Source organism: Zeugodacus cucurbitae, chromosome 5 (genome assembly GCF_028554725.1).
Source record: "Zeugodacus cucurbitae isolate PBARC_wt_2022May chromosome 5, idZeuCucr1.2, whole genome shotgun sequence".
Taxonomy (NCBI): Eukaryota; Metazoa; Arthropoda; class Insecta; order Diptera; family Tephritidae; genus Zeugodacus; species Zeugodacus cucurbitae.
This window is the reverse complement of record NC_071670.1, coordinates 66,592,680-66,610,471: the sequence shown is the minus strand read 5'-3', so window position 1 is coordinate 66,610,471 and position 17,792 is coordinate 66,592,680. Positions and strand designations below refer to the sequence as shown.

At 36.9% G+C, this 17,792-nt stretch overlaps 1 protein-coding gene across 2 annotated transcripts in view; it reads right to left on the bottom strand.

Moving 5' to 3' along the window:
* Positions 1 to 10,157: 10,157 nt before the first annotated feature.
* LOC105211757 (protein lozenge) overlaps positions 10,158 to 17,792 on the bottom strand; it is a 29,251-nt gene continuing 21,616 nt past the window's right edge. For both annotated transcript variants that reach the window (XM_011183366.3, XM_011183367.3), the window contains exon 6: positions 10,158 to 11,729. In XM_011183366.3, coding sequence (XP_011181668.2) covers positions 10,840 to 11,729 — 890 coding nt within the window. In that variant the 3' untranslated portion in view covers positions 10,158 to 10,839. The remainder of the gene's footprint in view (positions 11,730 to 17,792) is intronic.

Sequence of the window (17,792 nt, the reverse complement as noted above, 5' to 3'; positions counted from 1 at the left end):
GTCGAGTAGTTCCTGAGATATGGTTTTTGACCCATAAGTGGTCGATGCCACGCCCATTTTCCATTTTGTAAAAAAATCTGAGTGCAGCTTCCTTCTGCTATTTCTTCTGCAAAATTTAGTGTTTCTGACGTTTTTCGTTAGTTAGTTAACCCACTTTTAGTAATTTTCAACATAACCTTTGTATGGGGGATGGGCGTGGTTATTATCCGATTTCAACTATTTTCATGGCGTGTGGTGGGTTACGTAAGAGAACCGACTGCAGAAAGTTTGGTTTATATAGTTTTATTGGTTTGCGAGTTATATATAAATAACCGATTTGTTGGCGGGGCCACGCCCACTTCCCCAAAAAAACTTCACCCAAATATGCACCTTCTTAGTGCGATCCTTTATTCCAAATTTTACTTTCATAACTTTATTTATGGCTAAGTTATGACACTTTATGTGTTTTTGGTTTTCGCCATTTTGGGGGCGTGGCAATGGTCCGATTTCGCCCATTTTCGAAGGCAACCCTCTCACTGCCCCAAGTAACATGTGTTCTAAGTTTCATTAAGATATCTTAATTTTTACTCAAGTTACAGCTTGCACAGACGGACAGACGAACGGACGGACAGACATGCGGATTTCGAATATATTCGTCACCCTGATCACTTTGGTATATATGACTCTATATCTAACTCGTCTAGTTTTAAGTGTTACAAACAACCGTTATGTGAGCAAAACTATTATACTCTCTAAGAGAGTATAAAAATGATAAAGAATAGCTCTAAATTTTGACTTTTATCAATAGCTTCTATTGTATGGAATTTTAAATATTTTTTTTTTTTTATGAGTTTAACATTTCAGTATCCTAAAAAAATCATTTCATGTTTTGTTCCAGGTTAATATTTGATATGTTACAAATAGGGAGTTTTGGTCCTCGCGTCAAAGGCAGCGGGCAAGAAATTATCCCGAGCCGCCAGTTTGAAAGGAAAAATATATTATTTATATATGTATATATTTGTGTACTTTAGAAAGATTCAATAAGATTGTGTTCAAGTTAAAAATAATAAAATTCGAATTACCTTTAAAAAATATATGTTTTTGCCCTCTGACGTTTTAAATTCTTGAAACAATAGACTTAAGCAGCAAACTCGAATCATTGTGTATGTATGTAAGTAAACAATTTCTGTTCATATATTCAAATAATTCAATTATTATGATTAAAATTTAATTTGTGTGTTCAAGGAAAATTGCTCCAAATACTAAATCGGTTTCTGGATTCGTATGATTCTATTGTTATTCTACATTATACACCAATGATTATTACCCACGCATCTTTGGAAATTCCCTAAAACATTCTCAAGAAAGCAGCTGATGTAATTGCACGCATTGTTAATAGCCTAAACAAACACCACAAACTGTTTTATTAGCTCACCAGCGATGAAATTCCGATGCCAACGGCCTAATTCAGAATTCTATATTAAATATTGAATACTTTAAATAACCCACATATACATATATGTATGTATGTAAGTGGGTGAACAAGCAAGTGTAGAAAACCCAAGCCGTTGCTAACCCCAGCTAAAACTCCAAACATTTAACCCCACCTAGGGTGCAACTGTAATGCAATTAATGCACGTATGCAAATGCACAATATTTGTGAAATCAATCAGCAATTCTATTAAAAGTTTTAGTTCAAATGCATTTCGCATGTAAGCAACTGAAAATCCCCCAGTTCCGAGCCCTAACTATGCACGGCGCAAATAATTACGGCAAATGTATATAAATTAACATTTACCGTGATATTCTCGGTATAACGCCAGCCTGGCTGAGCACCCTTTCGCTGGAATAACTGGGCGATTTATAAATGTTGTATATAGATATATATATATATGTAGATTCGATTAACAAATTGCAATTAAAGTGAAATAAAACCTGGATAATTCACACTTGACTACAATGCAGGCATTGTTAACTCTAACAACACTAAAAAATAATAACAACAACACAGACACAACTACGACTTTATCATCAACGCATACCAAACAGCTGTTCACATAACTAACCTATGTCTACAAGTGGCGGCTAAGCAACAACAACGCACACACACACTCCCTCCCACATACATACATATATACATATGTACAGATATACAGACAGCAGTGACCGTACAGCTGTGAATAAACAATAAAAACGTGCTGACCAGCGCTGATGATGAATCATATCGGTTGTGTGGTGCACGTCGCACGGTCTCTACGGGCATCTAACACAACTGGACCAGCAGTTCCAGTGGCGAGCTTTGGCGCTGAGTCAACGTGGGCACTTTAATTCAGCAGAATTCAGAGAGCGTGTAGTCGCAGCGCAGCGGAGAGCAGCAACTACAATATGTTTGTGAGCAGAGCAGAGCAAAGTCAACGGTCTGGCGGCGTGTGAGAGCGACGCGTGCGCATCGTCAATTGTGGGTGGTGACCAATTATTCGTGGAAGCGCGATTCTATGTTCGTGTGCGCTAATTGCTTGTGTGCACTTTTTTATGTTGCTCACTTACTTACTTTCTTATATGAAAGGTTTTATGTATATATAAACATACATAAAGTTATATACAATTAGTTAACTTTTCGTCAGGCAACTTTTTTTGTTATTCGCTTGAGTTTTTGTTGTTGTTTTTGTGCCAACGTATAATGAAAGCAAGCAGTTTAATTACGTTTGCTAGTGAGGATTGATTTATGCGGCGCAATTGTTTGAGAGATTAAGTGGGTCTATTGTTGAACACATTGATGCCTTTGATTTAAGTGGATCGTTGCAGCAGAGCAAATGATTTGCTATTGAAGGTATGCGTTGACAATTTAATTCTTGTGTTTGTATGTATGTATTATGTATTTTAAAACTAACTGAGAATACATATGTGAGGGCTTTTTTCGATTTGTACTTTATTTTATTTTTTACTTAGTATTGACCACTTTTCCAAAGTTGTGACCATTCGTCGAAATCACACTCTGAAGCTTTAAAGTTTCCTCTAAATTAAGGAAGGCCGATTTTTTCTACTTATAACAAAATCTTCTTTTCTTTAATTATGGAAAATTATTTTTGAAGCAAATTTTGGGACCGATATGGTACTGGTATTGTTAGCGTTAATTATACTCTCGCAACCTGTTGCACAGAATAGGGCATTATTCGAATAATAATATTCGGTGTGGACTATTCGGATAGTCGTCAGTCATCGACTATTCGATTAACCGCTCATTTCCAACTATCCGGCTAACCGTTCGTTGTCGACTATTCGAATAGTGTAAGTTCATTCATTATCCATTTTTATTGAAAAAAGTGAAATACAGGAAAAATGCGCACAACTGACATTTTCACAAGTAAAAACAAACACAAATCAAAGGCTGCTTGGATTTCAAACAATTTTCATTTATTCGAATAGTGACAGTCTAACTATTCGAATAACCGTAGTAGAACGACTATTCGAATAGTCGTAACATTGCGACTAATCGAATAGTAATAACCGGTTAATATTCGTACGAACGGTTACAAACCGGATATTCGAATAATTGGTTTTCAGGTTAATCGAATAATTTTAAGAGCCCTATTATAAATAAAACTTTACACAAATTCTGTATTTGAGGTGTGACACCACTTGGGGCAAAATTGTCAAAATCGGGTCATGACTTTTCAAGGCCCCTGATATCGCACATGAAGAACTCAGTGCCTACGTGTAGTTTTTCACCGAAAATATAGGTAAATCCCTCAGATATTTTAATGTAATTCATTCCCTCTGAATTTTTTTCTCTCTGTACCTAAAATGGTAAAAATCGGGTCATAACTTCCCCCAGATCCCATATACCTAATTATAAGTAATATTAAATTAAGTGAGCGTATAGTCTTCGATACATTGTATCTTGGTGGTGAAAACGAATGAAATCGGTTTAGGAATTACCTCAGTCCCCATATACTATTTATGATGATTTTCATTATTCTATTGAACTTTATACCCAATATATGGGTCGAATTGTGTTATCTTTATAAAATTACATCAATAAATTGCGAGAGTATAAAATGTTCGGTTACACCCGACCTTAGCCCTTCCTTACTTGTTTCATATTTCATTTCATGCAAGGCCGTATGAAGTGTGTTTATTAAATATATCGAATCTAACCTCCTCATTGAACTATTATTATATGTACTTATATGATATTTCAAAATCACACTTAGTAGGAGGTCAACTGAACTGCTTGCCCTTAACAAGGTTCAACTCGCCACAATAGTAGGTGTTCTTACAGGACACTGTTTAATGGGTTTGTATGCCATGAGGATTAACAACCTTCCGGATGCAAGTTGTCGATATTCCATAGAAATAGTTGAGATTGAAACTTCTATATACTTTTTTCTACAATGTCTAGCTTTTGTCAAACTGGGGAGACATATGTATACACAGGTAACACTAGATTAGTTATTAACCTCTTCAAAAAAATTGTAACTGGCTCAAAGGCAAATTGTATCTATGTATATTTTGGAGCTTACGGAATCACAAAAGTCTGTCTAATATGGACCCATTAGATCAGCTTCTAACTTATAAATTAGATATTTTCTATTTTTCATTATCGATATATTTTTTTACGTTCTACGTAGGTTTTTCTTTTTCCAGAACCGAATTGTGACGCAGTTAGAACGGGTTTTCGACTTTCTTGGAAGCGCTTTGCAGTTTGTAGAAAATAATTCCTGGAATCGAGTTTCCATTATATGAGTCTGTGTTCGTCTCTCATTTCTTGTTGTTGTGATTTTCAAAATCCAGTTTCTCAGTATTTAATTTCCTGTATGACTCTATAAGGTCGATATATAAGATATTGCAATTCTCTGAATCCAGCTTCACTGTTCTATGTTTGACTAGGGGATAACAGTCTAAACTAGTAAGGTCGGAGGCATGTCGGGTTTTGCTTAGTTACAGTGTTCGAGCTTTCTCACATGAATTGAGTGAATATTTCTTTGGAATAAAGAATATATAAATAAGATTCGAAAATATGTCATAATATTTATAAAAAATTGTATTCAACCATCTTGCGATTTTTTTCTGAAAGTCGTCTTCTCCGGAAGGGATAAAAGTATTTTCTTCGTAAGAATTGTGTATACATAAATTCACAATATTTTTATGTATTTAAATCAAAATCAACTTCTAATATTGATGCCAATAAATCAAAACAATAACAAATAATATTCATCGTTTCCACTAGCAAATATAATAATACATTAGCTAATAACTATAAAATTAATAATATTTATTTAACACAAATCAACACATTTTCATTGCAAATCGCATTGACTCATAACCAAACATAATTCTGCAAATTATTTAATTATACATCATTAGCATTTACCGCAAAATGGGCATTACGAAATAGTGTATTTCAAAATTTTCACTTAAATGGGAGCGCAAAGCTAAGCAAATAAATTTATTTATGCATTTATAATATAAATATAAAATAGTTGTAAGTGTTAGGCTATGAGCATAAATCAACCAATGCAACAAGGCGTTGTTGTACACGTAGCAAATAAACAAACATGTAAATGTGACCGCAACAACAACACCGCAAAGCAATGGTTTACCTAAAAAGTTACAGCAACAGAATAATACTTAATTAATGTGCTAAAATCTACTTAAGTGAATATATTTAATGTGCTAATATTTGTATATATGTATGCAGGTTTATATGTATTCATTTATACTTTACATCGGGGTGCACATGCATGGACCAATGCAAACCACGCGCCCATGCAATTATTACAATAAATTTGCATACAACACAACATATGCCTTCAGATGTATATATGTATGTATGTATGTGTGTATGAGTATATGCGTATGTGCAAATGCTCAGCCAGGCGTGATTGGTTGCTACATATAATATTTAATTGCGAAATGCTGAAATTTTGAATGAAACCTTAAAAACGCACCTTCAAACAGCGTCAGTGTTACACATATGTACATACATACATACATACATATATGTAGTAGTACTGTAAAATCTCTATATTGGTAGTTACAATTAACCGCTAGCACCAACAGCTCCTTCGCCACCATCGCCACTATTAGCATTGCCACCAACGGTAGACCGCAAAATGTACAGCAACTGCATGTACAACAACAACAACAATACTATGTATATATGCACTTACAACAATGCAACAACAGACGATCGAGATGATCGTGCAAGCTTTGCGGTTATTTGTCGGTATAGATTGAATTGGACACCACAAGCTCACACATCAGAGAGGTAGTTTCCAATAAAAATACAACAACAACAATGTGGCTACTATGCAAGGCTTGTATACAACAGTATTACATCGTGTATGTTTAGTAATTTGTTGAGTACTTTAATGTAAGGATGCAGGGAAGGGATATCGCTTACTGTTGTCAAATGCTTTTGAACGAAGATTCATATAGGCGGTATACAGCCACCTCGTTTTCGCCAGACATGGCTGCGTGTGAGTTTTTCCTATTTCCAAAAATAAAGAGAATCTCAAAGGGCCGTCCTTCTACAAGTATACGGGAAGTCGCTGAAAGAGCCGAAGGCTAACCCAAAAATCGAATTTCGAGAGTATTTCGACGATTAGAAGAAGCACTGGCATAAGTGCAGAATATCCAATGGGGACTATTTTTAGGGCGATAACATTAATTCAGACGAATCAACATACAATATTAAAAATAAATAAAAATTCCTGTTATTTTTTTGAACACCCCTCATATAATATGTAGGATGTAGTAAAAACAAAGTTTGAATGATCCGACAGTTGATTTTCACTAGCTCCTCTTGAGGCGGATTTTTCACCAGCAAAATCATTCGCCATAGAAAGAAACTCGTAATAACCACTTGGTGCCAGATCTGGACTATACGTTGGATTGATAAGATTCTCACAATCAAGCTTTCAGAGCTTCTGGTGAGTCATTATAAATGCTGTGTGGCCTCGGCGTTGTCCTAATGGAACACAATTCCTCTTCTAAATATTTGCTGTAGCTAGCCTCTTTTGGCAGGTCCCAATCAATTCATGGCTTTGTAACCGTTTGGCGGCTCATTACGATTTGACGACGACTGTTTTTGCTTCAAGTTGTCGTAAGTGACCCACTTTGCATTAAAAGTTACTGTCTGTTTCAGAAATGGATTGATTTTGAATTCGGTTTATGAGGTAAACTCATATGACAGCCATATATCGTGCTTCTTTTCGTATCCTGCTTCATTTAAAGGACTTTCAATGAAATCATTGACATGAAGATTCCAAAATTAAGTTAACTTCTTTATACTACTGCACATATGATAGATTCGATAATTGTTCCGATCATCTGCCAAGAAGATACCTCTTATAAATTACTTAGGACGTTCGGAGTCGGTTCAAAACAAGCCTTGGATTAAGCTAGAGCAGGAGCTATTGCATATATTAAAACCTACCATGGTTTTAAAATTGATGAGTCCATAAAAGATCTGAGTCTTGGCGCATCCCTTAATGATTTGTTGAGAATCTCCTCCTTCTTCTAACATAAGCAACATATTCATTTGACTATCCCTAGTGGAAAATAAGGCTTAGGCTCCGAATTTTATAAACCAATCATACCGAAGAATTTTTCAAATATTTTCCGCTACATAATGCATCTTCGAGGCTCCTTCTTATTGATCTCAAATTGGCATCAGCTGGCCTACTATCTTCCATGATGAATGATACTTAGCTTACGAATAAGATTCTTGCGAATGCTTAAGATACGCGTTTAGATCGCTACTGCAACCAAATATCGCACAGAAGAATGAAGCCAAACAAGTTGGCAAAGAGTATCGATGCCAGCAGCAAGAAAACTCGTACGCGTACATGTACTTTCCAAACTCGAGTTCGTCTTCAATTGCTCGTATTATTTTTCGAAGCGTCTTCGATTGCCTTATTCCTTAGTGGTGATGTCAACAGCATTCGCTGCGCAAACGTATCGGCTGGCTGACTGGCGTATTGATTGACGGATCGATATTACTTCGAAGTGAGGGCAACGCATGCTCCTCATTATAAGCGTCTGCATTGCGAAGATACATATTTCCCCTACTGTAAGTCAACGCTGCAGCGGCGTGTGCATCAGCGCTCAAGTGTAAAATTGAAAAGACATGAAAAGTCTCAACTTAACAGAAGCACATGAGTAGTATACAAAAAAAACAACAACAACAATATAAAAGTAGAATGCAAAAAACAATGCAAAAGAATGATGCAAAATATAGGACAATATCAAATTCACGCTCATAATTAGCTGCCACGTACCCGCTCGCTCAGTTGCCCGAGCGAAGCCCCAACCAGTCAACGCGCATGCTCAACAACAAGCGACGAGTGTGGAGCGTTGAACGTCGATTGCGAAGCGCACGCGTGCAAAAACTGTAGACTCCGTCGGTTGCCACGGCAGAAGGTGACCAATTGCCCGCCTGAGCGAGCGTCCGAGCTATTGGCCTAGAGGGGTGTGTGTGTGTGTGAGTGGATTCGATCACCTTGCGTTGCATGAGCAAGCGCTTGTGAGAAATACAAGCACACGGAGTGTGTGTGTGTGAAGCCAACTTTCTAACAATTATATCCATGGCTGGAGCTAGACTTTTTTTCAACTTTATGTACTTATCGCACAAAGCTCTAAGTTGTAGTCTCTTAGTGAGGGAAGAAAAGAATTTGCGCAGGTTGAGTTTCATAGCTGGAATTTGTGTGGAGAGTTATTTCAGACTGCAGTCAAATTTTTTTCCACATTCTTCGTTACAGCTTCACTATATGGATGTATGTATGTGTGGGTCCGTGTGTGCGTCTGGAGCCTGCTCATGTGCATGTGCTTATGTCAAAAGCGTTAAGCCTAAAGTGTTTGAGTGGACATGCATTGCAACTGGGAGGTCCGAGGTATCTGCGCATTGACAAGCTACTGTAATAACGTTGCAGCGAGGTTAACTCTACAATGTTTATAGTTGAATACTCATAAGCAGAAGATGAATGTGCCTACCGATGTGATTGAGGGGATGTCTTAGTAGAGCATCTTTAATCAATCGCAAAATGCAGTAGAGTTAAGAAAAGCATTTGTGCCGAGAGATTTTATTCTGGGAAATATGAGAGCTTTTGAATTAAAAAAATATTTTTCTTATGAAGAAATATTCTTTAATAACGACAGAGCTGAATTTTTTCTAAAAATCATAAAATTTGTAAAAAAAATCGATAACGTTTCAGGAAAAATTTTAATCTTGAAAATATTATATATACATACATATATAATAAAAATGTTTTCGCAAAAATTAATAAATTACGTTTTACTTATACTATATTTATTGTTAATTTTTAATTTTTTTATGAATTTGCGTATTTCCCTCGAATATTACTTTAAAATGTAATATTAATCATGACATGAGTCACTATTACTACTCATTGTTTATACGTAGACGTATGTAAGTATATGTAAGTAATATATATATAGGATGAAATGGCAGCTCTTGAATCTCTTCAGGTTGCTCTTCGTCCCAAATGTGGCAAATTTGTTTATTTACATATCCATTGCGCTAGAAAATGGTTCATCGCTGAACAAAATTTGGCTCGAAGACGTCGGATTTTCTTGGAACGATTAAGAGCCCATAGATCGAAGCGATATTGTTTGGGAAGGTCGAGCGGATTCAGTTCTTGCACAAGCTGTATTTGGAACGTTCTCAATTTAAGAGCTCAACGTAAAATGCGCCAAGTCATTTCATACGTCAGTCCGAGTTGTGCGGACGGCACTGAATCCATTCACTGCGTACTGGACGTGGTCTCTTCGGTCGAATATTATCCAATAATGAATGCTGGGTCTTAAGATGGGTGATAGTTGCAATGTTATTCAATAATTAAAATTAAAAAAAAGGTGCAACCCTTTTGATATTCATATTATGACAGTTCCAGAGATTTTTTAAAATTTCAAAAGGTAATAAAAAATCAATTTTTTGAAGCAGTGAAATATATGTAAACTATAATTTATAAACATGCAACAACTCCTTTTAAGTTTTTTCCAACTATAACCTCCTTGAATGGTTTCAGTTTGATGCCCACATTGTGAAGAGGAACAAAGAAATATTGTATATAAACCATATTTTATATACTTACAACTCTTCTCTATATATTCTCCTATATTCTCATTAATTCCACATTGAATTTGTTTAAAAATTAATTTTATTCAGTATTCTCTTTATTTCATATTTAATGTTTAGTTAAACATTTTAATTTCATTTAATTACAAGCTATATATTATATACTATATATGTACATACACGAGTATACATAAATATTACATTTAGTTAAGTAAATGTAATGCAAGTTGTACTAATATTTATGAGTAAACACTTATTATCAATGCTAAAGTAAATAACAAAATTATTGAACATTTATTTTGCTTTTGTATGTATGTATGTACGTATATGGTAAGTACTTATGTATATTTAAACACGCGATATTGTACATCAGCTCATTTTATGGACGATTGCATTACAATTAGAAAATATTAAATAGCAATACATATTTACAAATTATATACTAAATATATGTATATGTGCTTTATTTATTTAAAATCAAGTTTCTTAAATTATTTCTAACACATATTTACACTAATATTTAAAAGTAAATAACCAAAGCATATCTGCTACACACCTCTACTGTACTCTAATATACTCAAATAAAAATTATTAAACCAAAAATATTTTTTGTTAAAAAAAGTATTTTCAAATACCGTTAATCGCGCGTAAAAATAAAACAAAGTATTGAATCCTTCGATTTTGCTTGCAATTTCAGTTATCAAGTCAGTTCAATGTGCATATACGTAAGACCTTGTGGCTGCACCACCACCGCCCGGTCAATATGGACGCCATACGTTGCCCAAATCGCCTACGTCCACGTTGCGTGCGCCGCTATGTTGCTCTCCCGTCACGGATGCATCAACTTGATGTGGCACATCCAAATGTGTTTGTTGTTGTTGTTGCTGTTGCGATTGTGCGTCATGCTGTTGCTGCTGCTGTTGTAGGTTATGTTCGCTACTCGTGATCGGTGCTGCGCTGCTGACATCCGCTGTTGTGCCCAAAGCACCTCCACTACCGCCGCCTCCCATTTGGGGATCATGTAGCGCCTGCGCCGCCGCTCCTTGTGCACTCAACGCCTCGTGATCCGATGTACCAATGCCGATTTCAATGCTAGAACGGTAACCGGTCAGCGAACTGATCAACGAATTGTCGTGCACATGCACGTGGATCTCGTTTTGATTAACGGTGTGTGAGTAGAATTTCGGACAAAGCACCATAGTGGGCGCTGCTTGACACGGATAACCTGGGCCACCTTGTGCGGCGCAACTACTGTAGTTGTTGTAGCCGTTGGTAAAATTATTGTATGTGGGGTAGGTTGTATTCAGGGTCTCCAACTCCGCCTTGCCGGTATCATAGTGATTGGGACTGCAAATGGGCGGCTGCGCATGTGGCATATAGGCGCCGGGCGCTGCCGCCATGCCGCTGTGTGGATACTCACATAACGAGGTCATGTCCGTTAGCATACTGGGTACCGCTGTCAGTCCATGGTCGGTGGTAAATGGTGTGGGTACGGTGGGATCATAGCCGCAGTGCGGCAGATTGGTGGACGCGGCGGCAGTCGCGGTGTGATGTGGATATTGGTAAGGGTTGTGATGGCGATAGGGCGTGTAGGCACTTGACGAATAACCGGTTGTCCAGTCTGCGGCGCCCATCAATGCGTTGGCTTCTAGGGAAAGTAGAAGAGAAGAAATATTTTTAAATTAAATTTTTGAGACTATTTTATATTATCTTAAGTGGTCTTAGTGTAGTTATAACCTAATTTCAATATAGCCAACAGATGGCGCCTCAACGGATCTCTCAAAAACTCAAAACTTTTCGTCGATACGTGAAGATCTGAAGATCTCTGTGGAGCAAGTCGGAACAAGAAATCTTGATTTTTTGGGTATCACAAAGGACCGGCGCTTCAAACTCTACTGAGATAACAGTATTCTCCGTCCAGGGTACCAGTTCCGAAACTTTTGGTTGGTCTTTCATGAGATTTTCTGGAATAAACTTCATTCCACTTTGTATGCAAATTATATAATTTATTTTTAAATAATACCTTGCTACATATGTAGTCTTTAAAAAGGATTCAAGTACAAATGAGCTATCAAAACATGTCATAAACATAAAATATCATAAAAAGCGCTAATTGAAAAATAATTTCATGTTCCAAGCTGCGAAACGAACACTCACAGGATTCCCCACATGCAACCCACCATATATCCATACCTATATATATGTATGTATGTTCATCAAGAGTAGAACACACATTCTATGTCAATCAGGGAAAACTGCAATATATGGAACCCCGCTGAGCGCCATCAATAAAACGTGTGTATGTAGAGAGAGACATCAAATCAACGCTGAACAAAATGTCAAAGCGACACACACGGAATAAGGGTTGCCAGCGAAACGGATGCTATGCTATGTAACGCTATGCTATACCATGCCATGCAGAAGGAAATTATTCATGTTCAATTTATAACAAGAATGAAGACATCATGAAAGGAGTAAATAAAAATCTGTCGTCACTTGCGTAAGGAAAATTCTTCCGCAAGTATTTGTTCGTTAGATTGTGAAATTCCGTCAAAGGCAGCCAAACGTCAAGTAAATAAATAAATACTTTGATTAATTATTTAGAAAATTGAGCAGATTGAGCAGGTGCGAGCGCAAAGGTAGCTAGCTCTATAACTGACGTATAAGTATATGTGTGTGTGACGAATAATCAACAGCGGAAGCTGCCACTTACGAGTGACGCTCTTCGGGAATGTTGTTGCTAATTTCTACTGAAGTTAATAAATTAAATTCAAAGAAATTAAGCGGCATGGCTGGAGTTTAGCGTTTAGAGTTGGAAAATCTTGAATTTTCACAAGCGGGTTAGTAAGGTGCTCCCAGAAGATGTTTAGTGTATGTGTGTATGTACAAGATAGGTATCAAATGTGACTTGTGAAGGTTGTTACAACGACTGCGGCGATAAAAAATTACAACAACATCGTCGTGGGATGATAAAAGAAAGTGTAAGCAATACAGCCGACCGAATTAGAGGACCTAAAAAACGAGAGCCTATTGATCTTGGTATCGTTTGTTTCGACTAAACCAATGATGGGTCAAAGTCTAACTAGTCAAGCTGAGACCCAGTGTTATTGTGATGCGCCAAATGACCTACTGGCATTTGAAGAGGCTCAAGTTCAACTTCTGATCTGTTTTATTCTCAAAACCTAAGAGTCATTGTCAGATAAATAGTTAGAGTGTTTGTCTTACATCAATTGGAAATCAAATCGGTCGGTCGTCAAAGAACTCAAGAATGAGCTCAATAAGCAATTGAGTAATAAAATTGGCAATCACTGGGTGAAATTAACAATTTTTGAGTCCTTTTTTATTGGAGGGCTGAAAGCAAAAGCAAGAGGTAGTTGCTATAAACTGAGAGTGGATGGATATTGGATTTTTTCGGTGATTCAAATCAAGAATTAATGTCTATATCAAACGGTGTTGTATTTGAAAGAATTTTTAAGGGTCTCTGCGGAAGAAATACGTATCTGTTGGCAGTAGATTCACAATTTTGTTTAAATAAGTTGGGACCAAATTCATATTTCATAACACAGACACATATTTCATTGACCCAGAACCTTTTTTCACAGCTCACGAAACATGTGCCCATAAATACATAAATATATACATACGAGTATGTAAATATGTTAGTAAAATTGTATCCTTCAGCTCTGTACTTATCACATTTTAATGTTTCAATTAAGCGAAAATTACAACAGGCATAACACAACAACAACAGCAAATATGTTATTTACAGTAATTTAGCAAGTTTGCAATATTACACTTAACCCTCATTCACTGCACCCTCCTCTCTCCCTCTCTCACTAACTCCCTCTCGAAGCATGGCCCACCTGCCGTCCTGCTGTGAGTCTCCACACACACACCGCGCGTAGCCAGTAGCCAACCGCTGCCAATGGCACAACAACTAAATAAATTATAATGTTGCATTACAGCCACGTTGCAACACAGCAACAAAACAAATTGCGATTGCTACGCTACTGTTGCCTTCAAACAAACTCCGAACGTATAATTTACGAGGCAGCACTGGCAGCCCGGGTAGACATAACTCAAAGGCTTGCAGGATTTTCTTCAATATTTTTTGTTGCTTTTTTTTAACTGCGAGTCTTTAGCGGGTGCACGCAAGAACAAAGCGCTGCGCACCGAGAATTACACGCCGCAAATCAAAAAATGCCGTCAGCCGCCTGCCACTGCCGTGAGTGAATGCCGCTAAATTGTTTGCGAAGGATGATTGTCGGGCGCTCGTTCGCTGTCCTTCCAGCCAAAAGTGGCTAATAATAATGGTCTAACGGCCGGTGCGTGCCGCCTGTGTGTGTATGTGATTAGTTCGTTGCGTGTGGCGGTGTGTGTGAGTGTGGGGTCAGTTTTGTCATTAATTTACCCTTCAATTGACGTTTGATAATTGCAAAGGACTTGTTGTTGATGGCAATCAATTTAAGCATATGTGTGTGGTATTTCCCATTCGTTCGATCTTGAATACCCAGGTTCCAAAGTCATTTCTATTGAGAGCGAGAAACTGATCAAACGAAAACCTTAGATACTTCTGTGATCATAAACCTATTCTAAACGGTTTTTTATTTTAAAATTTTTTTTTAATTTACGATTTTTGGAAAAGGTATTTATTCACTCGTAATTAATGTTGTCGCCTTCAAAATAGTCCCCATTCTATTATATGCACTTATGCCAGCGCTTCTTCCAATTGTCGAAACACTTCTCAAACTTTTGGAAGTGCCTTAGGATCATTCAGCGAGTTCTCGTCTACTTCTAAAACTAAGGTTCTCTTTATTTTTGGAAATAGTAATCATACGGAATCATGTCTGGTGAAATATGGAGGCTGTAGAATCGTTACCGTATTCACGAAAAAGCAACGAGCAACAAGTTCACACTTTTAACAAACGAAAAACTAATTATATTTCAAAAGTGCCTTTATAGAATGTGAATGAGAGCAAAAAAAGTATAATTTAATTTGCATACTTGAACCAATTTACCCACCATTATTATTGGCAGCAACGCAAAAGAATGTGAAAAATACCGTTAAATAATTGAAACCAATTTCCTTCTTACAATTGAATGAATTAAAAATTAAACCGGAAATCGATTTTTTGTAATGTGTACCGCAAATTATATGCTACTACACATACAACACAGTTTGGATAATCTTAGTAATCAAGCGTTGGCGCACAAAACAATATTCACAAGAGCACAGAAGCTGCATGAATGAAGTGCGAAATCCCAGTGATCACTGGAAAAAACCAAGTAAAGTTCTCACACTCCACAAATGATCAATGAACGGTGCACTTAAGTTAGATATGCCTCAATGTCAGTGAGAGAACATCTTGAAGAACATGTACCGAAATGCATTATCCCTCTCTCAGTCACACCTGTTCTTACAACACAGCACTTTCTACTTCTTATCTCTCGCCTCTCTCTCTGCCTTCAAATCACCACCGTTCTTACTTCCCAGCGCCGCACATCATTAGCAGACAATTGCAACGCACAAAATGTTGCATTTTGCACCTTTGCACCCAAACATAGAGGAGGAAGAATGCAAATTTGCTGGCCAATATTAAATCGCAACTAAGAAGCATATGAGCACTTTGACTTGACATTCTGGGCCAACAATGGTAGATTTGGCCAGCGGCAATGGAAAATGGCTGCGAATGGAACGGAAGTTGCCACAACGCTTGCGGTTCCTCCGCACACAAGTACATACATGCGTACATATGCGTGCAAAACAATAGCAATGGGATGGTGGCAGCAGCGGTGGCGGTGGTGGTGACGGCGGTCAATTCTGCGGTTACCAACAATGGCTTACCGCAAAAATTCGTCGATTCATCGACTCATACGCTCTGCCTTTATTAGTGCTGCTCATTTACAGCGCTTTATTTACTGCCTTCTTGGACGACTCTGCAGTCCATTTGGCTGGCTCATTGCGTTTTGTGGGCCAAAAGATTTCATTTCGCAGCGTTCCCTTTGATCGCCTCTTCTTCCTGCTGCAGAAATTGCATTCGGCTATTATGCTGCCTACTTGCCGAAACACACACACGCTCTCATGCATTGTAGTCAAATTATATCCGAAATTGTGGGATATTGGTAGTCGCAATTGAATTGAAAGCCTGCCAAAAAATACAAATTTAAAACGCTTCCGTTTGATTGAGGAGTATGGTCACAAAGAGAAGCGCGAGAGTTGGCAATTGGTCAATTTGGACAATTGAAGTGTGCTTTATGGCGCGAGGAGGTGAAGAAAATAAAATGTTAACAGTAAAGATTTGTTTTATAGGTAGGGCTCTTAGTTTAGAATTAGAGAGAGAGAGAGAGGAATAAGTTAAAATATTTCATGATTTAGTTTTTATAAATAAGAGCTTTCATTAGTCCTACGACTTCATGAAAAAACTAAAGTTAGAGATCTATGTGTGCCTCACATATTGAACATAATCCATTAATTCGATCGAGGAACAATAATATAACGATAAATGAACAAAAATATGGTCGTTCATGTGAAAACATGCACTCTGTACTCGGAAACAGTGCCTCGTTTCAGATAAGCACAGAACATCTGAAAAGATAATTCTCCACAACATTGTGCTAACGAACCTTAGAGATTTACTAGAAAATACCTTATTTTAAAAAGAGTTTTACCTAAAATGTCTTGGTTTGAGAGGTTGTTCGACAAAAAAATTAGGTTATATAACATGTTTTTATTAGCTTGGCGATTTTCGTTTGTTAAAAGTCACACTTCGTTGCTTCTTCATAACTGTCCAAAACAATACTGTAACGATGCCACAGCCTACATAAAGAGAACATTAAAGGGCCATTGTTTCACATACGAGAAATCCCTGAAAGAGCCAAAAATTGAGTTTGAGAAGTGTTTCGACGATTGGCGCTCTCAAAAGTACATACTATCATAATGTAGACGAATGAATAAATATTAAAAAAAAACAGAAAAATTCCCGTTATTTTTTTAACACAACTCGCATACTTCACTATTGGACGAGATTGATTTGTAGTACTGCATTATTCCATAACAGGTCACCCTGTACCACGCATTTAATCACAATTACTGTTATGTAGTAAAAGCAATTTCTTGTCGATAAGAATTGTGTTAACTCAATATAATGTTTTTTGTTTCTGAATCCGGAATTTCTGCATCCAACATCTGCGTAACCGCATTTGGATTGATTTGTGGCTTTACGCTCTTCAAAACATATTTCATACATACATATGTAATCGTATGCATGCCATATGCATTTAGATGCAGTAAGCAAGACGCATTTCTTCCACACGCAAAATAAAAGTCCTCACACTTGATATAATTATTATAAAATGTTTAAGATACAAGCATATATAAGTATATACCCATATGTACGTATATATAAATATACATATCGCTCATTTACTTGAATAGTGTCATAACTCAAAAAAGTCGATTTTTCAGGAGAGCGATTTAAAGTTTTCAATTGTCTCTTATTTAGCAAATATAGAAAAATTCCAACTGTTTATTGACAAATTTAGTGGCCTGTAATATATTAAATACAATGTTGAGCAGAAATGGACCAAATAGAGTGTACTAATGCTTTTTCTTGGACATAAATGTGACCCATTTTGAATTATGTCGTTATTTGTGAAAAATATAAATCAATTTCGCCGTCATAAGTCAAACGTGTCGTTTTTGTTGAAAAAA